At 51.4% G+C, this 22026-nt stretch overlaps 1 protein-coding gene across 2 annotated transcripts in view; it reads right to left on the reverse strand.

Moving 5' to 3' along the window:
• Positions 1-20204, reverse strand: part of VAV2 (vav guanine nucleotide exchange factor 2) — a 149269-nt gene extending 129065 nt beyond the window's left edge. Inside the window, exon 1 of one of the 2 annotated variants that reach the window (XM_056351785.1) lies at positions 19652-20204. In XM_056351785.1, coding sequence (XP_056207760.1) covers positions 19652-19855 — 204 coding nt within the window. In that variant the 5' untranslated portion in view covers positions 19856-20204. The remainder of the gene's footprint in view (positions 1-19651) is intronic. The other variant, XM_056351786.1, reaches the window with a different exon arrangement.
• Positions 20205-22026: the final 1822 nt, after the last annotated feature.

A 22026-nucleotide genomic window follows, 5' to 3' on the forward strand; every position in this document is an offset into this window, starting at 1 on the left:
TGGGTGCTTCCCGGAGCGATTCCCCGCCAGAGCTTGGGGAGAGCCTCTCCGACAGCAGAGGAGAAGTTATTAAAACCAGACCCCCAGCCTCCCTCCAGAACAGGCTGTTTCCTGGAGAATCAAACGGTCGCAGGGGGTATCGGCTCTTCCTTAACAGGATTCGTGCTGAGAACAAAACCAGAAAATCCCCTTGCCCACAGTCTGGAGCTGCCTTTCTTCTGTGGAAGTCTCCCTCTCCTGCAACAGATTACACAGAGCAGACTTTTTTCCTAACCTCAGCTCCTATCTGAGCACTGGGCTCCATTCTGGATTTCCAGGTGGATACCAGCAAAACAAACAGTGCACGTGCACTTGGGGAAGGCAGAACCTCAGCTTATTCCTGGGAGAAAGAAAGAAGGGAGAAGGCAAGTGCCACGAAAGCCATCTTTATTTTAGTTTAGTTTTACAGCTTGTCAGTTATCCCAATTCACACCACGGGATGAAAGCATGCTACAAAAAAAAAAAAAAAAAAAATTCACTTTCCATTTCAAGTTATTTTTTGTGAAGTGGGATTTAATGAGAGGCTCCAGCCAAAATTAACGCTATCCTGTAAAGTTTCCCAAAATGTAAACAGGTTTGTTGGACAACAAATTCAAGACATCTTGCTGTCATGAGCAGCGCCTAAAGTTTCAAGCATCAAACTTTTGGCATTCATGGCACAGGCTCCAAACCCTTCTGGCTTTGGGTGCATCCCCACCCGTGACCTTCACTTCACGGAGAGGCTTAAGCGGAATTAAACAAAGGAGAGCTTCATTTCTGACCCAGTTTATTTTAAATCTCTCCCTGAGGATGTGACTATTTTACCTTATCTGGAATATTTGTCGCTCCTTCCCAAGCTCAAGAGGCAAAATTTCTTGCCGTAGCACAGCTCCTCAGCAATTCAGTGCAGCACCTCCTCTGCGTGATGAAAACAGGCTACAGAAAATTAATCTACCGGCTACTTAATTTGCAAAGCTGCTTAAAAAGGTCAGATCCCTAGCTCCTAAGAGCCACAACCCAGCACAGATCCCAGAGATTATGGGAAATAAGGCTCTGGATATTTATATAAATTAATACTTGGGGAATGTAACGAGATCAAGAGGACCCTCTAATAATACCTACATCACACTCCTGGCAGCTTGTAACATGACAGGCGTGCACTCAAGGCTGGCATCTGAGGCTGGAAAGGGTTCAGAAGTCTTCCCAAAATCTCCTGTGTGTTTTGACTCAACGTTTTCCAGTTTTGGCTTAGGATTTTTTAAGGCAAGTCCTCCTTTCCAAGCCAGGGTAACAGGGGCTAAACAGGCACTAGCAGGGATATATTTTAGTCTTTCAAAACCATGTAAGAACACAATTTTGTTGTTGTTTTGTGAGGGGCGGTTATTTTTTGGGTTTTTTTTTTAAATGATGCTCCATTATATTTTTTAATAGAAAGATTAATGCATACGCATAATCACAACCACCAACACTCCTGAGATTCTGCATTTATCCCTGATTTACACTCACTTAAGCAAGAAAACCAAACTGGAATTTCTCACTGCCAGACGAGACAAGCCAGTTATCTGCAGAAGCTGATGCTTCCTCCCTCCACCCCTGCATCAACCTGGGTCTAGTCAAACACAGGTATTTTCCTAGGACATGCATCTCCCCTGGAAACAAAACTTAACGATGTATTTACCAGCCAGACATGAACAGTTACACCAGACAGACTATATGAGCTTAGTCTCCTAATTGGAATATCTAAAATAAACTCTGTATAACAGTGTAATTGCATTTGCAGAGCAGGGAGCGTTAGGGAAGGTTGTGTTGCTTTTGCTGTGCTGGTCTAATTAATTTGGTACAACTTGAGCACGGAGATAAGGCCCCAGGGACACGTTGGGCTGGACCATTAATGCTCCGTTTCAGCAGGAGGGGTTAGGAGAGGAACTGGAAGCAGCATCCGATTCCTTCCTCGGCTCAGCTGTTGGGCTCCATCTCCTTCCAAAGCCACCCACTCTGCTTCAGGGGGTTGGAAATTATCTGGGCACAAAAGGATAACACTCAGCTTCTAATGGGAGAGGATCGATACATTTAAACAGGCACTGGCCCTAAAAAAGCTCACTGACCCATAAATTAAAGTTGCTTTATTGACATGGCTAAGACAGTGTCAACACGCAGTTAAACGCAGACTCTTCATCTCCCCTTTTTTTGGCAGCGACCCTGTCCTATTTTCCTACGCGCCACCCAATTTAAAGTAATTTTTATGACTTCAGCTGCATACATTACTGAAGAAAAGCGATCTTTCTTCTGCTTTAAATTAATCGTTCTCTTAGCAACTGCCTCCAACAACATACACAGTGTAAAACGTCTGGAGAATTTTTAAGCGCAGAATTAAGGTGCAAGAACCACCACACAGATTTTTGTGTCAGACTAACGTATACTCAGTTCTGTGCAGCTGAAAGTAGAAGTTATTAAAAGCATTTGTTTAGAAGCCAGCGCGATACCTTTAAAAAGTCAGACAGCAAACATTAAGACAGGTCTGGCTCCTGCGAAAACGGCTACGGCACATACTAGGCTGAGCTGTTAGGAATAAATTGCTCCTCTGCATAATGCAATCAAGGCTAAAAGAAAAAAAAAAATGAAGCTACATAGTATTTTACAGGGCCATAAACATCAAGGGAAACAACACAACTTTCTCTAAGGTGTAGCTTCCAATGCAAAAAGCTCTTATTCACAACGGTGCTTCCTCAAGCTCTGCAGAGGAAAGGCTTTCAGCTCCGAGTGCCTCTTCAGGAGGGGAGCATAAATAACATTTCACATATAAAGTCATCATGACCCATCACTTCTGGCTGCATTCGAGAAGCAGACCAAGATTTTTTCTGGACCACACTCCACCACGAACAGCGTTCCCTCGCCAGGACTCGAGGAGTGACCAACATCTGCCTGACGGACATCTGGCACGGGGCTCACGTCCCGGACCAGGGTGAGGAAGCCAAGGCATTGCACAGCCTCCCGCGCTGTCGGATGAGTAACCGAGCCTGCCAGGGAACAAAGCTTCTCCACCTTCGGTTTTGTAACTTGGCTCAAAGGCACAGGGAGACCACCCCAAGCCAGCCTGTGGTGGCTCTCCCCAGACACACACACGCTCAGACCTCAAATCACCAAGGCAAACAACTCGGTGCCACCAGCTGAGGAGCACAGTCCGAGATCTGATGTGCAGCTGAGCCCCCGAGCACGCCTGGCCTCGTGCACCCAGGGGTGCCCACGCACTTCTGACATTATTCCCCACCTAGGCAGAAGCGATGGGAGAGACTGAATTCAGGTTTTAGTCCTCTGCTCCTAAATACAAACTCCTTCAATCCTAGGAAACTTTCTTCATGTTGCCTTGAAGAAACCAAGGAACATCAAATGGAAGTGATGCAAAACCACCCACAATCTGAAAAATTGCAGCTCCAGCTTTGGTTTCCAGCCATCCCAACCCCTCCTTGGTAGCGAGCTTCTGGTCTAACTTAGACGCTCAACTTTTGAACTTTTGTCTTTCCTCACCACAAGGAACAAGCTCTCAGCTGCTTCATAGGCAGCCACAGAATCTGGTCAACCACACATCTGTATCCGTAGAGAAGGACTTCATGGTTACACAATCGCCTGGATCACATCCCCCTTCCCCATCGCCCGCAGCCCACGCCATACAGAAATGGCCACGTGGGAGCTGAGAACGGCACGGCTCATGGTTAGCCATGGCCAACACGAGCTCCCAGGAAAACAGCGGCGCTTTCTTCGGTTAGCATCCCCAGGAACAGGGCAGGAGGGACAGTCACACAGCACCTGTACATTCCTGGGTTTGCCTTGCACCGCTTCATCCTCTGGTGAGACTATTTCCTCCGTGAGAAGCTCTAAGGTCCCACTCCAGGTAGTGAGCCCCACGGACCAAACCAGTCCCAAATTTGCTCATACACCCTTTGGAGGGCTGAGAAAACCAGCTCAGCTGTCTTGTAGCAGCCAGAACGTCCTCCCCAGCTGCCTCCTCCTTTAGGCCATGAGGTTAGGGAGCAACCACTCAACCAACTCAGCTGGCAAGCCTGAAGAAGGGGCAGCATCCAGCCAAGGGATGCTGTGGAGCAAACGTGGCAGTGGGGATGCAGCACAGCTCTCCAAGGCTTTCTGTAGCTGGCAGAGGATGCATGTCCTAAGCCTGGGGCTTTTTCTCACCCTGAAGTGTCACAACCTCTCCCCAGCAAACCTTACACCACCAGCCAGACCAGACGCGAGTCAGACATGTGTCTGCCCTTGTGCAATGGTCTACGGCAGAGAGAAGCGAAACATCACACCATGCTGGAGTGCAGAGGACTCCAGCACCACCTGAGCCCATCACCTCCCAGAGCTGAGCAGAGCCAGGAGGAGGAGGAGGAGGAGGTGGTGAGGAGGAGCACAGGCTGCTGTTCCCTTCACGCAGCCACACACAAATTTGCTGGAGGATTAACTACAAACCAAGCAATAGGGTCCTTTTTGAAGAAAACAAATCCTCGATTACAAAAATCATGGCCCATCCGCCTCCCCCCAGGCATCGGAAAGGTGGAGGGGCAGCGAGCTGCTCTGCCCCATCAGTCTTCTCAGCTAAAAAGCGATTCCAGTGCTTTGTACCCCCAAATTATCCGGATAACCTGCTGCCCAGGATTAGGGTCTCTGTTTGCAAAGGGCCCACCAGTACCAACTGGAGCTTAGACCCGTGCATGCATGAGTTAATAAAAGTAATGCAAATATCATCTAAATGTCTGGGGTTTGGTTTCTTGGGATTTTTTGAGCACTCGAGCCCACTGCTACAGGAGATTCCTGCAGAACCGGGGTCTGGAAGCAGCCCACAGCAGTCACTGAGTGCAGTCCCTGTTTTGAATGGTTGCCTTAAACCCACAGAACCGTATTAGTGACACCTCATTTTTGCATGAGTTTTTGGGGTTGTTTTTCTTAAAACCACCCACAGAAATCTCTGCAAAAGTGGGTTGGTTTTGGTTTTTGGTTGGTTGTTTTTTTTTTTTTTTTTTCCCAAAACCCAGCAGGAATAACGATGCCAAAACACCCAGGGAGAGAGCTGGGAGCCGCAGCAGTGACATGAACCCTGGGCTGCGCACCGGCTCCAGCTCCGTCAGCCCTCATTTCCCTGCGATCTCCCAGAGCGCGGCCACGAGGATGTCCGAGAGCCAAGGAGAAAGGGGTGGGAAGCTGAGAAACTGGAACGTAGCTTCAGCCCAACGGACACTGAAAAACGTTAAACCCCAAAGAAAGAAACAAGCCAGAAAGCGTTCCGCCACTCTCGCCCCTGCACAACGCAGGGCGGGATGGCCAAGCGTCGCCAAAAGGCATTTTTTCCATTTTTTGAGGAAAACACTAAGTGGGTGGAGGGAGGAGAACTTCTCCATTTATTCTTCAGCACTCAAACACATGACAAAGCCTGGCTGCTAACGTGACAAAGACAAAACCAAGCAGTAGTTAAGTTACCTTGAGCACAGAGACAAGTTAAATACCCCTTGCCGTCCTGTCTCCTCCCGTGCTCTGTCAGAGGGAGCTCCTGCTGCCGCAGCACTACCAGAACCAGCCTAATAACAGCCCTGCTCAGGTGAATAACAGGTTTCTATGGAGCGAGAACACTACCTGATGTCTCGTCTTTATTATACAGGATCTTCACACCATGACACTGTTATTAGGAGAGCCGTCTCCCCCCAAAAATCTCTGAATCTTAGGGGGGACAAAAAAAAAAAAAAAAAAACAACCGAGAAAGGGGATTTGAGCAGTTCGTCCTTCCACATCTGCACAACTGAGTGCTCAGTGACAAATGGCTTGGCTTCTTGTCCCCAGGACAAGAACAAACACAACCTGGTGGTTACAGAAGTGCTTTCCTCTGCTCCGGCTCAGGAGGTCCAACACAGATGCAAATACACAGCCTTGTCTTTGGCAAGTTCCTCCCTGCCCCCACGGAATTACGAGGCTGCTTTTCACCTCCAGAAGTTTTACTGTCACTCCTTTTACTTACACCCAGTTAAACCAGATGTTTCACCCTGCTTAAGATCATTCTTCTCCACGCATGTCAAAGATAATACTATTCACTTAGTCAACGTTTGTTGGAGCCCAAAGCTGAACATGCGTTGATTTCAGTTTCATTTTTTATTATTTTACACGGAGGGGAATTCAAAATACTTGTTCGTCAGTAATCACTCTGCTTTATAAATTTTAAAACTTGAGTATTTTAAATTCGCTTTCAAGTCTATGAGGCTTCAGAGAGCACTTCAGTCATGGTTTTATGCATTTCCCCAATGTAATGAAAGCAACAGCTTCCATACCTGTCTGTCTGTCTTCCCTTAAGGAGAAAATTAAATTCTCACATCACAGGACTCCAGGAGCTGGGTCTTCCAGAAAAACACCAGGAAAGAAGAGTCACAGAAATACTTAACAAGACTGCTGATACCTGCTGGTAGCGCAAAGCCGCAGGTCAGACGCCTGCCCGGGAGAGACAGTGGGTGAGCAGGATGCTGGTCCCTGGGACTGACGGAGGATGGAGAGGAACCAGCACAGACAAAGGCATCCTGGCAGTGCCGACACAGACCTGCATCTCCCGATGACCCCAGCAGAGCCACGTTACAACAAAAAGACCTTTATTAATAACCCCCAGATGCTTGCAGATGGGCTGAGGCGTTGCAGCCAGTTTGGGGACCACATGCCTGCTGGCCTTGCCAGGGACACCCTCCCCAGAGGGCTCTTGCCCACCCAACTTCACCCTCAGCATCCACTGCTGCTCCTGTTTGTCTCCACAACTGCTCCAGCCACGACGGAGCCACCATTTCATAAAATCCCCCGCCCCTACATTTCAAGTAGGTGCGAGCAGCACAGAGGCAGGCAGGGAAGCGCAGGGGTAACGCACACCTGCTCAGTCCCCAGCCAGGTAAGCTGCTCTCCCCCTCGGTGGGTCCACCCAGGCTCGCAGCCCTCCTCTCCCTGCTTCCACGGTGGGCGCTGAGCTGGTCCTCACCACCACGCTCGGCGGGCAGAGAGGTGTGAGCCCAACCACAGCCCTGCACGTAGGCAGCAGCCTGAAAAGGCAGGGCCAGGGCATCCCACACCACTGCGAGATGCTCGGGTTCTGGATCCCGCGCACAGCGCACCCCCATCCAGAAAGCAGAGCTATTTCCAACAGACATTAAATATTCCCCACACACACAGAGGGAGCCCAGCTCCAGCCGGGCAATAGGGCTCATCTGGCGGATCTAACCATGCCAGAGAAATGCTCAAAAAGAGCCCAAGGCAGGCAGCAGCACGCTTGGCTTTGGGTGAGGGCTGCAACGATGAAACAAAGGACACTCAAGTCTTAAATGTACATCAGAGTCCCATATCACAGCCCCGTCCTTTCCCCTTGCAAAGGAACAGATGTTGCCCACACTGCCAAAATCACAAGGAACTATGAAAATGCAATGAGGCTTCATCTTCCATCAATAAATTCATTATTTTTTTTCTATAGACTTTCACCCACCCTGGCAGCTGTATGCTAATTCCCCCTCAGCCCTGCTTTATTATCACTTGGAACAGATGTTCCAGCCGCTCCAAAATCTGGAGGTTACAAAAACTATTAACCTAATCCGGGTGCCAGGCTGAGGGTTTGTTGCGGGGTGTTTAGCACCGAGGGGAACAGCTCAGCCCCATCCTGCTGCTGGTGCAGCTGGTGGTCCCCAGCAGAAGTGTGGCCAGCGAGGGGACCACGCTTTGTCCTCCCTGCAACTAGACACAGCCCCTTCTCCAGTGCGGCATCGACAGCAACGACAGGATTGAAAACTAATTGATAAAAATACCCCCAAATGATATAAAACAAAGATAGAGAGATCAAGGGAGATGATGTGATTTACAGGCTTGTTGCAATAACTCAGGGAAATTAGCTACAAGATCCCTGTGGGCTTTAAAAACTTGGGCACAAATGTGGATGTAATAACTTTTTTTTTTTTTTTTTTTTTTGAGGGGGTGTCTGTCTTTGTTTGCACACACACCCCAACCAAGTCATTTCAACCACAGACAGATCCAACTGCGAAAGGTTTAGATTCCCCATGGAAGTCTGTTTCTCCAGTGTAGCCCAGTGTGGCTCCTGGAGTAATTAATGCCAGAATCTATTTATGACCTTTGAATAAATTGTTCTTTTCTGAAGGGAAAGCTGTTAAACACGTTAGCAAATATAATTAAGAGGGAAGGAGGGGGAGGAATGACAAAAATCTGGAATTAAATCTCTCTCTAATTAGAAATGCTTCTTGCAACAACCTGTCTAAGAAAACCCACTCTCCAGCAGATACTGTAGTTTCATTAAAGCTTCCTCATTATCCTTCCTGAGATAACCGAGCTGTCAATACAAGGGAAATTTACTTCTAACCTTTGTCACCCTTAAGAAAAAAAAAAAAAAAAATGTTTAAGTGTTCCTCCGTGCGGGTAAAGCTTGGCGACGTGCACCCAAACACGCCGAGGCTGTAAAGCCTTCCAGCCCTCCAGGGATGAGCAAAACTTCTGCACGGCCCCGCTCGCCTTTCCCTGCCAGGGCTGCTTTATCACGGCTGCATCGCTCCTCCGTCACAGCCTCCCAGCCACCCACCCTGTTGCAAGGAACAGGTTTTGCTGCCAATAGCTCAGGACGTTTGACCAAGTTTTCTGTATCTCAGACTAAGTTCTCATCAGGCAGAAACTGATGGCGTCGTGCAGAAAGATGCCAGGCAGAGGTGGGAAGAGGCAGCAATTAAAGCCAGGAAGCCCATTGAAAGTGTCCTCACTCCATCACGAACATCCCTATCCCTGGCTGCTGGAGAAACCAAAACTCAAACTATGTACAAGAAAAGGTTAAAGTTAGGTAATAAACTTGCAGTGCTGTCCAGCACCCAGCCCCCATCACAGTAACATGAAAATGCAGAGCGCAGGGTGATTCACATCTGGCAAGCTCCTTGATTTATCTGATTTTTTTTAATTATTTTACAAGGCCCATCAAAACCTCCAGTTTTATGTAAAAATACTTGTGCTCCAGTAAGAGAGACTCTTAATCTCCCGTTGGTTTCACAAACAAAAGATGACCTACGCAGCGAGATGCTCGGTGAGTCACGGTCACGGGGAGAGATGAGCAGGGGCAGGTGGCGCACGGATAACCCCCTGGGAATATCAGCTCCTGGCACAGACCAGTCCAGCATGGACAGGGCAAGTCAGCAAACCCCAGTGCAAACACTGACATTTCACGTCCTGCAACTTCACACAGAAAAATCCACCTTTCTGGAGGGAGCCCGGAGCTGGGCAGGCGGAATGCACACCCAGCCCTCCTCCCGGGCTGCTCGCTGCCACACCGGCTGGCTCCACACTCCTGGTCCCTCAGCAATATTAAGTTCTTAGGTCTATTTTGTTGCTTGGAAACTAACAATTTTGCTGAAAGACACCTTTGTCCATCTGCAGCACTATACAAGGAGCAGACACCCCGGCTGGTCCTGCAAGCATCACCCCGGAGCTGGCAGCCACAGGCTGCCACCAGCATCGTGATAACGCTTTGGCCCCCAAAACCAGAGCTCTGCAATCACCATGGCCATCCCACTTGAGACCTTGGTGCCAGATCACCATTACAAAGCCACATCTCACTGCACAGAGCGAGCCCCTGCGTACAGCAGTGACCCGATGGAAAGCCGTGAGCCCGGAGCCGCACAGCACTGCTGCTGCTGCAGCAGCAATTCCCAGAAAACAGCCCCAAACCCTGCAGCAGCTTTACAGAAAAAAATGTAGAAGTTGATCTGTAAAGGGGGCAGGGGGAGCATAAAACTCTTCAAAGTAACATACTGGCTTTACCAGAAGAGTTTTTCTTTTATTTTCTAAGTCACCATTCTCCCACACAGCTAATGAGACTTGTCTGTTTGTTTTGGTTTGGGGTTTTTTGGGGGGTTTTTTTTTCGTCTCCTTCCCTCTCTGAGGCTGATCAGTGACTTTCTTGGAAGATCACTTCAATGAGAAAGTGCTTCCCATAAACGCAAAGGGACTCCATACACACACAAGCCTGCCCACGATGCTGTACACATTTCCTGTCCTGGGGACATGCCATTCCGCCTGGGATCTCCAGTGTTCAACACACTCCAGCTCTTAAAAAAACGTGATTTTATATACACATATATATGTACATATCCCATTACATGCATACATATATATATATATATCTATATATATCTATATCTATCTCCCATTCTTGTTTCTGCCACAGAGATGAGCCCAACCCCTCAGGAACAGGGTTCCACTTTACAGAAGACCTGCATCCTTGCATGAACTCGGATGCTCCCAGCCCAGCTGTGAACGTGCCAGGTACCTAATAAACCCAAAGGAGCCAAACAGCCCGTCCTAGAAAGCAAAACCAGTTTATACAGTGCTTCTCCCTTCAGAGCAGTCGGGGGGATCAGTGCTCAGCAAGGACACACCGATGGGTCCTGCACGAGGCATTGCCGTGGGGATTTCCCATGGGAATGGTGGAGCTCGTCCCATCCACAGGTCTGGTGCGGTCCCGGCTTCGTCGCGGAGCGCAGGGCTCGCTGTGCTGGCTGCTCAGGGCTGGGGCGCACATTTGTTTTCCACGCGGCCGAATACTTTCGTCATGCACATGAGTTCAGCGGATTTCACAGATAATTCTGTGTTTGCAGCAGTAAACACAAATCACTTCTCCCGCTCCTCCCCTTCTTGATCTACAAGCCTCCTCTGTTCCCTCCTCAGCCCCTTTCAAATACCAGATGTTCTATTTAGCTGTAAACCACTATAAAACACAACAAAAGATATGAATGCTATAAAAGGGCCAATTTACTCCCCCCTCCATCAGTATCAAAGCGTATGCTTGAAAAGCAGGAGCAGATTTCCTCTATGGGAACCTTTTAACCTTCCCCTTCTCCCCGTTTATCAAACGCCGCTCGTTTGGGGGCAGAGCCCCGACGCAGGCAGCTGCCCCACGCCGCGATCCCGATGGAGCCGGGCACGGAGCTCACTGCCAAACGCAGGAGCGCACGTCCCCGAGAGGTGCAAATCCCTCCCAACCTTGCCACTGCCACCACCTTCGTCACACCCAGAGGCAGCCGTCGGCATCTCCCTTTGCCAACGCAGGTTCACCACCAGCATGGCCCGGGAGAGAACACAGAGCCGATGCCACTGCTGATACAGGGCGCTGGGCAAGATGGGAGATGCTCCCCAGGTCCGGCAAGCCTGGCAAATGCAATCCAGAGAAGCTGAGCGGCATTGCGGCAAATAAAAGCTGATATACAAGTGGGTCTCTACCAGGGGCAACCTGACAGAGTCCACTGACGGGGGAGTTCACTGGATCACACCACCCAGGAGCCAAATGAGCAGAGCGAGTCAGGATGTGACTCAGGCTGGTGGCTTTCCAAGCAGGCGGCGGAGGCCCTTCCAGCTGAACCCTTGCTGTCCAGAGGGGTTACGAAACAAGAAGAGATTTCACATCACCTTTTGCTACCCAAGCAATGGCGCGTTGGGTGGACAAGAGAGAACGGGCAGGCAGCGTCCCTTGTCCTCTGCTCCGCACCAGGAGCGCTTGCAGCCCTCCCATCAGGTCAAGACAGCTGTCTTGGGGACTTCAGAGGACAAGAGCTCTTAAAACTAGGGAAGTTCCAAAACTTGGTTAGACAGGCTGGGAAATTTGATGGCCACACTACTACTCTTCAGTGACTTCTCCTGAGGATAACTGGGTTTATTTTTTCTTTGCAGAGCAACAGGGCTTTGAGCCTACACACAGATTAGCCACCTGACGCACCTGCAGCCATATTTTTTCCAGTTCTTTCTATAGCAGAGCCCTTTTGCTAGAGCAAGAACATCCTCTGACGCAAGGGCAGGCCTCAGATGGTCCAATTACAAATCAAATTTCAGGTCAGGGCATCTTAGCCAAACCTTACCATTACCATGGACTGGACTCAACAGGGCTGAACTAATCCAGAACAGGATCCCACTCCAACACTCCCCAAAGCAGCCGCAGTACGGAACTGACAATAAGCAGATCACAATGACAGGGCTCAGCGCTTGCAAGGTCACTAATAAACCCAAGGCGTAAGAGACCCGGACAGCAGGTGCTCCAGCAGGAGTTTTGTTATGCATGGAGTTATAGGCTTTGCTCACTGGTGTGGCCAACGTCCACCTGAGAGCCCCAGCCCTGCCGGCCTCCCCGCTGCAAACACGGGAGGCTCCGAGCCATCGCGGAGGGTGGAGGGCAAGGAGGGGTTGCATCCGAGTTGTATCATCGGATGGAGCGCAGCCCTGAGCTGCAACCAAAGAAAACAGGAGGAGGGGGGGAAGTCAGTTTAATTAGAAACAGACCTTTTTCCAGGCTTTTTCTTGAAGGGGAGATAAAGCACTGGAAAAAGTCATTTCATTAACACTGAGTTTGAAGTTGGCAAATGCAGACTTAATTTATAGTTGCTCTGAAAAAGAAGGTCCTCCCGCCCCGCTTACAGAAGGAGCATTAGAGGGCACACAGCTTAGAACAAGCGAAACACGTTGCCGGGGTGGCAGAAGAACCCAGGAGGTGGCTGTAGGGTAACACACAAGTCACCTCGAGGAGTGGCTAAATTAAAGCCCTCGGGCTAATACCCACAGGAGAGCTGGGGGTGACACTGCAGGCTGGCAGCAGGGACAAGACCAGGCTTTGCCCGGGGCCAGCACTCACCGAAGCGGCACGGTGATCCCACCAGTCCCGGGATGCTGCACGGACAGCTGGGCAGACAGATGGACTCGGCATTAACGTGAGAGCAGGTCACTCCCATGGGGCACTGAGCAAGTCTTCGGGTGGGATCAGAGATCTGGGAAGCAGTGCTGACTGCTGGGAGAGCAGCTGTGGGGACCATTTTAAGATCACTGAGAGTCCAAGGGATCCAACTGATGTCAAGGGTACTGCGAGGATGGAGAAGGGGGAGCGGAAAAAGCTGCTGTGCAGCTCTAAGAAAGGGGATCCATGCTTTAAAAACCAAAGCAGAGGATAGTCTTTCCTTCCCAGAGGTGTTGCAGATCTTACTGTACTTACGTGCCTCCACCACCCCTCCGCAGTAATCCCCCCCCACCCCCTCGCTTACACCGTGCCCTGCATCAGTGGGACCCTGGTGCTCCCACCCCCAACCCTGCCCAGAGCATCCTAGCAGCCCCAGGCTAGGCTGCTGGGATGCGTCAGATCAGCACGTTTGAGACCACTAAAGACAGGCTTAGGAGGGAGTCACATGGAGAAGGGAAAAAGTTCAAACACCAGGAAAAAAAAAGGGGTTTCTCTTTAAGAAGGGACAAAGAAGCAGATCAAAAATTTGCCCTAAGGTCAGTCTGAAGCAATGTTTTTGTCAGTGCCAAGAATCAGGTCCCTGCTGGCTGCAGGTCGGCTGAAGAAAGCAAAGGGTCCACGGCACAAGCCAGGGTCTTCCACACACGCGAGGCCCAACACAGGGTGATGGATCAGCAGCATCCCGCTGGGCACAGCTGAGGTGGCGATGCTCAACCCTTCAGTACAACTGCAGGTCCAACACACACCTTGCTTGATCTAACCTAAATTCCTGCAGCCCGAATTCCTTGCTCAGACACAGCCACAACATTTAAGCATCACAAGTGCCATCGCCAAAAGAATTGCCTCTTTCTCCCTGGAGGAACCAAGCAACAAGGTACCCCGGCTCCTTGGCAGTACACCCAGCACCAAGGGTCCCCACCAAGAAGGATGGACAAGCCGAGCATTTTCCACAGCTCATCAACATGCTGTTGAGATAGAAAGCAGCTTCCAAGACTGGTCCCAACTTGAAAAACCACCAAATTGACTGGGTTTTTGGCTTTGTGTTTTTAATGGCATCCATTCATTCAGGAGCCTGTTCCTGCTAGGTATTTAGTGCAGGTATTAAACTCTCATCAATCACTGGGCGGGAGGGCAGTTTTCACTGCTTTTCATGCTTCTTGGCACAGCCAGCAGGATCCATCTAACACTTTCCGCCGCCTCCTGCCCCAACAGAATACATATAAGCCTTCAGCTCCCGGTTCAGTTCTATCTCACAACCTCGCCGAACAACTGAGAAGAGGGGGTGCCACCTCTATCTGACACAAGTTTCAGGGTGCTGTTTGACATGCAGGAGGCACGGAGGGGGCCGGGAAGAAGGACTGCAATCCGTTCCTATTTGCAAGGAGCTCACGAGATCGGCCGTACAAGACAGAGCACCTTTTTTCCCTTTGTAAAGCTCAGCACATCCGAACGGGAAGTCACTGAGACACAGTAAACAGGGATATGTAATGAGGCCATTTTTTATAGCCTTTTTTTGGAACAGAACTCAATTTCGAGCAGCAGAGAGTAAATAAAAAAGCCTGAGGACCTGAGCAGGGTAAATCGGAGAGCAGCTACACAGACCTTGCTCCAACACCACACCTACCCAGTCAGCTCTGATAATACTCAATTATATTTAACGGCTATCATGACACGTGGAAGTAATTTCAAGCACTGTCACTATAAAGCCTTCAAGTGGCATGTTAAAAAAACCCCAAAGCTTTGCGAATAATTACCGGTACCAAATACACCAACGTGTCTTTATCTCCCATATACCTGGGGGAAATGGTACCGAGCACCTGCTCCCACCCGCATGGCAGAGGAGCACCTACGTGATCAATACATGGAACCCGGATACCGAATCATCAGCATCCTCCAGAAAAACCAGCAGCCGTGAAGCCACCTGGCAGTTCAGCCCAGTGCAGGGCATGACACCCATCAATCGTGGGAAGCCGCTTGTCTGCGTGGTCCCTTAATCAGAGCAAAACAGAGCGGTGGGCAGCCAAGTCATCATGCCAATTACATTTGCTGTGTCTCATCAGTCTCAAGAGCCCTAATAAAACCTCCAGGCGCTGCAGACCGAGATGGATTATCTCTCGAGAGATGTCAATATGCTTCAAAGTAAGACTCCTTAATGAGCTGACCGTTACTGCTAACTTGAAGTCTGTGCACACACAAATACACATATTAAACATATGGCTGCTTCATTTCAAGTATCCAAGAGATTCTGAAGCATGAAAAAAAGGTATTCAGCCATGTCCAAGCCAACCTTAAAGGAAGGGTGAACGCAAAACAATCATCAACGGGAGTTTTCACGTTAAAACGAACCGCATGACCAAGCCCTAGAAGGGCACAACCGCTGTGGGGCAGGTACCAATTTCCAGCTGTCATAACATATGGAGGAATGTCAATGTTGCAGCAGATAACACTGCAGCAGCGTGTTCGGACAGCCAGTACGTGAGCAATGGGAAGATGGGGCAGGAGTTTGGTGGTTATGGCTTTTCACCAAGCTCTTCTTCCTTGAAGGAGCCCACATGTCCTTCCGCTGCAGAGACTGGGGAGCAGAAACGCTCTGGAGGGCAGAGCACAGGCTGGGACCCCCCAGACACGCTGGGCGATGCCGTCAGCCCCCACAGCACCTTGCTTGCTCGCTGCCACTCAGGCACCTGTGATACAAACACTCCACCAAGATCCAGATGTTTCCATACAGCCCCCCACCGCGTTGCCGCAAGCGCCAAGAGGCTGAACCGGGTCTTCTGGACACCAGGGGAACTAAACCAGGGTGCTGGCAAGCCACCAGAGAAAGGACACTGATCTGGCACACTGCAAGCAGCTCATGGGTCTTCCAGTTTTCCATATTCAGGGATAACTCCTGATCAGCCCCCACCACCATCACCACCTGCAAAGGCAGCCAGCACAGCTGATCCAGCCCCCACGAGGTCTCTGCCCACAGACCTGACGTCGCCTGAGCAGGGAGAGCCCGCGGCAGGGCTCATCAGAGCTTCCCTACCAACCTCGGTACGCATCCAAGTCCCTGTCAGGAGGGATTAATTTTATCTCAGGCCAATGCAAAAAAAATATTAAAAAAAAAAACAACAACAAACCCAAAACCCCAAAAAACCAACAAACCAAACCCCACACCATCAAATATCAACCTCACCCAAATGTGCAATTTTTTATTGCACATATTTTTTATGTCTCGCCATGAGGAAGCACAAGTGAATAGTCACTTAATTTGTATCTGACCAGAGACTTCACAAAATTACAATTCAAACCTAATTATCAATGAAAATTCAAAGCTCTGTGATCTCCATCTTATTCACAAAAGGAGTTTGGGTTGCAGAAGCAGCTGTACCACACAGTGTCAGAGGACTGGAAATCAGTACCAGCTCCAGGGGAGCGGGGGAAGAAGCGGGGTTCTGGCGATGGCTCTGCACAGGGACGAGGGAGAAACACTGTCCTGAGTGCTGTGCACAAGGGACAGGGACTGCAAGCCCGAGGGCTGCTACATCTGCTCCCATTTGCAAATAAAGACATCCTCTGCATCACGCTCTCACAGCTGGCTGACAAACCAGCTTGAATTACATCCCCAAAAATCCAATCACAGTAATAGGCATAATGATCAATAAGTACCGAGGGCAAGTCCACTCATCCCACTTCCCAGCTCTCCAGAAATGTCCTCTACAGCAAAAGCAATTAGCAGAAATGAAGTTTTACTCCAGGCTCATCAAAACTGGCCTCACACCCTCCGACTCTCAGAAGACAACCGGACTTTAAAACTTTTTTTCCTGTTTATTTTGTTAGTCTCTGTGGAGGTTCAGTAGCTTTGGGGCATCCCATCCTGCCAGGCACCACTGAGCACTGGTCTTGGGTCTCTGGAACGGAGCATGAAACTAAAGCAAACTACAGATTGCAATGCAATGAGGTGATTTTACTCTATTTATTTATTTAAAAATCAAGTAGTAAACTACTGCTGTGTGGCCAGCCTGGTTTCCCTGCTGAGCAAGAACAGGAAGGTTTTTGGAGGATGGGGACACCAGTCCATCCCTCCCCAGCAGGCAGCACAAGCCCCTGCATCCCTCCCCATCCCTCCCCCTGGCCTCGATGCGCTGCAAACAGGATCCCTCACCTCCCAGCACACCTTCAACAGCTGCAAGTAAAAACAAATCAGCATGGAAGAGGATGGAAAAAAAAACCCACCACAACAACCTACCAAACAAACACACACCAGTGTCTGGATCTTAAAGCCTTTCTTGGCAGAGATGTGATTTCACCTCTGGCCTTTGGAACGATGCTCACCTCAGGCAAAAATCTGTTTCTCATCACACACCTGTACAACCCCATTTAATTCACTGAGAAAGGTGGATGACAGAATATTGCTGGATGTTTCAAGTCTAGCACAACTGTCTTGTCCCCTGGCATTTTGGCTGATTAATTAAAAAAACAGCTCTGTAATAAGGCAAACGGCTGGTTAGCCAGCCCAGCCAGTCAGGCTAAGTGTGCCTTTATCCTCAAAAACCACCTCTGAAGTTTCTAGGCACGCTCTGTCTTGCACATCCCTACCCTTGTGTCTGAACATATCACAGCTGCGTGACAATGATGGGTTCCTACACTCTTCTTCTCAAATTTGATCCGGAGAGGCTAAACCACTCATGGATAGCTGCAGCAAGGCTGAGGCACGGTGGGGACACGCGTCCCCACCCCGGCGGGGCTCAGAGCCCCTCTCTCCTCCCTGGGCTGCCCGTGCTGCAGATGCACAGAGGAGCAGCGAGATGCAGCTACCCTGGGGGAGATGCCAGATTCCCAAACTCCAGAACTGCCCAAGAAACACCAAATCACGATTCAAGTCTTGATTGACTTGGGTCCCATCCTGGCCGAGGACAAGCATCAGCTGAGCCTGGCCACAGCTCTGCGCGCCCGCGTGGGCTCAGCTTTGGCCAGGCTGTGCCGGTCCGCTCTGACCACTGGGTTCTAGCAGAGGCAACCAGCAAAGCACCCGATCCTGCCAGTTCCACTCACACCCCTCCCACGGCCCGGAAAGCGGCCAAGTGTGGTATTTCATTAAGCAGTTTCGTTAAGGACAGCTGGGCTGTAAGCTCTCACCTCCAACAAGCACCACCTGCCTCAGCAAGGGCAGCAAGAGTTTCCTACCCACCGAGATCTTCCCTAGATCTCAGCTACCGTTTTAAACCCCTTTCTGCATTCTCCCCACAGGGCAAATCCTGGGCTGAAATGAGGTTTGTAGGATTATAGTGTTTTCTCAAAAGAAAACAAGAAATGCATAGAACATAGAGCATCCTCAGCGTGTTCTAGGAAAGCGCTAGTCCTTGCACATCTACAGCTCCAGCGCAATGGTTTATATTTGGAAACACCAGTTTGTACGGAAGACAGTTTGATCAGTTTATAGCCTGGAAAGCGAAGAGGAAACCTCCCAGCATTGTTCCACCCTGGGAAGAGGCATCCGTACGTGTTGTTATTTACTCCACGCCAGCTGGTCTCACGCGCCAACGCCTGAGCTGCCATGGGTGGGTTTTCACTGTACAGTCGGGGCTTCCCACCCCTTTGCTTTGCAGGACCAGAGTCTGGGGGTCTGCAAGAGCCCAGCAATGTCCTCACATTCACACGCAGGCAGCAAAACATGCTCCGCTCCCCAAAGCGTGGCTCCAGAGCTTCGGGTCCGGGTGCCTCGCAGGGAAGCTGGTGGCTCCCGGCTGCCCCCAGCCACTGCAGCCCCCCAGCACAGGGGGTCACATCTCGATGAAAACCATTGTCCTGGAACAAAACTCTGGCAAGAAGAAGGGAAAGGTGCTGGCCGGGTAAGCAGGGTGGTTGCACAGCACGTATCCAGAACTCTCGTTCACATCATACATTATTTATCTTTGAATGCTTCCATAAAGTTAAAAGAGGCTCACATGCCCTTGCTACCAGGAAATTTCCCCTTGCTTTTACCAATAAAACCTGTTGTTGTTCCAAAACAAAAGCCAGCAGTCTACCTTCCACTTGCCAACGCAGGGGCTGGGGGTAGGGAGGACAAAGTGCCCCCTTTAATCTGCTTCTAAATTGATTTCACTTCCCGATTCCCATGCAAATGCCACGCAGCTCAGCTTGCAAAAACGTAAGCATTTAAACCCAAAACAACTACAACTGGTTTGGGTTTTTTTTTTCCCAATTTGGTTAAGCCTGCTTTCACCAAAACACCCAGAAACTGGAAAACCTTCCAGGAAGAGAGCCCTATGAAGTTCCCAGACCCGAAGAGCAGGAGGAAGGCAGCTGGGGCACCGCATGGCCCCACTCCCTTGCCCAGCCGGGCTTGGGACAGGCTTGCGGAGCACTTTTTGATTTTATTAATTTATTTACTTATTTTGTTTTTAATCTTCCCGGCCAAAGTTTTGTCCCGACAGCCGGTGCCCTCGCAGGGCCACCCACTCCCCCAGCTCATCAAAGCGGATGGGGCGCCCCCCCCAACCCCCCCCAACCCCCCCCAGCCCCCCCCAGCCCTGCCCTTTGCTTTTGTTCCGCGATGACTGTAAACACAAGGGGGGAAGTTTCCCCCTTTGCCGGGGTGTTTTTCCCCAGCCCCGCAGCCCCTTCCCGTGCGGCCGCGGGTCCCACCGCCGCTGCCCCCACCCCGGCCGCCGGGGCACGATCGGCGAGAGCCCCGAGAGCTAAAGCCCGGAGGGGGCGAAAAGCATTTGGGGGGGGGTGAAGCAGCCGGCCTCCCACGCGCCCCCTCCCCAAACCCGCTCGCATTCACGCTCCCCAAGTTTTGCGAAAGCAACACCCGCACCCAGGGAAGGGCGTGCTCGGGGGGGGGGGGTCCCGCACCCGCGCACCCCCTCCTACCTGGGACATCTGGGGCCTGAAGTTGATGTCCTTGAGGTCGATGGAGCCGGGGGAGAGGTTGTGGAGCAGCTGGCAGAGCAGCACCCCGTCCCGCAGCGCCTGCGCCAGGTCGAAGACCACCGCCGAGGGCCAGACCACCCGGTGGTTGGGGGGCAAAACTTTGCAGTCGATGAGCCAGCGGCCGCACTGCCGCCACTCCTCCATGGCCGCGGTCCGACGGGGCCGCCGCCCCGCGCACACACCCGGCCTTCTTCTTCTTCTTCTCCTTCTTCTTCCTCCTCCTCCTCCTCCCGGCCGCTCAGGGGCAGCGGGCGGCCGCCCGGGGGGCTGCTCTGCACCGCGCCGCCGCGCTACCGCCCCGCTCCATCGCCGCCCGCCGCCCGGGGAAGCATCGCTCCGTGCCGGGGCTCTGCGGAGGAGGAGGAAGGAGGAGGAAGGAGGAGGAGGAGGAGGAAGGGGGGCGGCGCGGAGTTTTCCGGCGGAGGGCTGCCCCTGCCCCCGCCGCGGCCCCACCGCCTCGGCCGGCGCTAGGCGCGCCGCATCCTCCCGGGAACAAAGCGGGGGGGGGGGGGCACACGGGGCACGGTGGCGCCGCCCCCCGCAACTTGGGCCCCTGCCCCGAGGGCAGCCCCCGCTGCCCGCCCCACCTGCGCGGCCGGGGGGAGCGCTGCCCCCCGCCCCGGGCCGGCGGGAGGGGCTGCCGGGCCCCCGCTGCCCCTTTGTCTGCGGGAGCCCGGGCTCGGTGGGGGGGGCCGGCTGCGCTCCACGCCGCCTCGGCTCTTATCCCCTTTTTTTTTTTTTTGGTTAATTATTATTTTGTATTTTTCCCTTTTTCTGTCCCCTCGCTCCCTTCCGCCACTGCTCCTTCGCTCCCTGTTCCGGGAAAACCGCGCCGAGCCCCGGTGCTGCTTCTCTCTTCCCACTGGCCCTGGGGGGACAGAGCTGCCGTCCCCACTCTGCAGCCGGGGTGCCCCCCCCCTCCCCCCGCGCCCCCGCCCGGGACCCTCGTGCTCCCCCATCGGCCCGGCACACGCACGGTCCCGGGGGCAGGGGCAGGACCTGAGCCGGGGGTCTGCACCCAGCACCGGGCTTTGTCCGAGGGTGCCTACCCCCCCCCCCCCCCAGTCTCCTGTTTGGTTTGCAAATACTGCAGGGGAGTTGTTCAACCCAAGCAGGCGATCGTATTCCTTGACTTCCCAACATGAAGACAACTCCTATAATTAATTACTAGTGTATTTATTAAAAACCTCAACTCTCAGCCATTAACTCCTCGGCAGCAAACTCTTGAAAAATCTCTAATTTTCACCAGTGGCTTCCAGCCAAATCAGCACGGTTTAGAGCAGCCTCTTTCAAATCTGCTCTGAGTTTTCTTCCGAGATCCTCTCCCCAGAGTTTGCCGATTAATTTCCAGCCTGGCTTTCCAGATAGCCAGAGCCGGAAGCCGAGACTGGGACGAAGGGAAGCTATTAACCTGGATGTCAAACAAATGCAACACTAATCTCTTCCAAATGTAGCCAAGTGGAGATAAAGAAGAGCGACCCTAGTGGCATGATACTTCGTTTTCAATCTAGGACGGAGGATCCCTCCAAAGAATGAAAAACAATTGTTTAATATTCCAAGGAAAGTTTGGTAGGCTTATTATTATTATTATTTGTTTTATCATAAGGCATTTCTCTTAGCCTGATGGGCTGACACACCGTCTGTCCCAGCTCCGGCTGGGTGCAGTGCCCACTGGTCCTCTGGCCAGAGTGTGGGATGGGGGCATGTGGGTGCTGCTCCCTTCGGGGTCATGCCATGCTCACCCTGCCCTGGGTGTACCCATCAGCATGCTGGTTCCAGTCCCCGCTTCCCCATACCCTGCGGAGCTGATTTCTCAGAATAACTTTCTCGTTCTTTTAGTTCTTGCTGAGGCTTTTCTTTCTGCTCTCAGGCTCGGTCTCCAGCAGCACCCACCAGGCAGGAATCCCAAGGCTACCGAAAGGAGTGGAGTCCTGCCAGGGATAATTTTGGTTGCCTCTGTGCTTGTCTGCCTTGTGAGGTCAGGTCTGTAGGTAGAGGACAACAGAGGGATTTATTATATGTGTATAATTAAAGCTGCTAGCTACAGCCTGGCTTTTTTACTGCGTAATAAAAAGCACACTTGGCCCCTGGACACTTAGGAACAATCGTTGCAGCTGCAAAGGCCAGCTTCTGCGTGGGAGGTGTTGAAGCAAGCGAGCTTCTCACCTACCTCTGCAACAGTCAAAGCAGCTGATGGCGAGCGTATTTTTGATAGCAGAAAAAAAAATCAACCCCAAATCTGTACGGCAAGGCTCAGTGGGGAGCATGTACCCAGCACACGTACCAGTGGATACGAATGTCCTGAAACAAGATGG

The sequence above is a fragment of the Falco biarmicus genome, chromosome 9 (genome assembly GCF_023638135.1).
Source record: "Falco biarmicus isolate bFalBia1 chromosome 9, bFalBia1.pri, whole genome shotgun sequence".
NCBI lineage: Eukaryota > Metazoa > Chordata > Aves > Falconiformes > Falconidae > Falco > Falco biarmicus.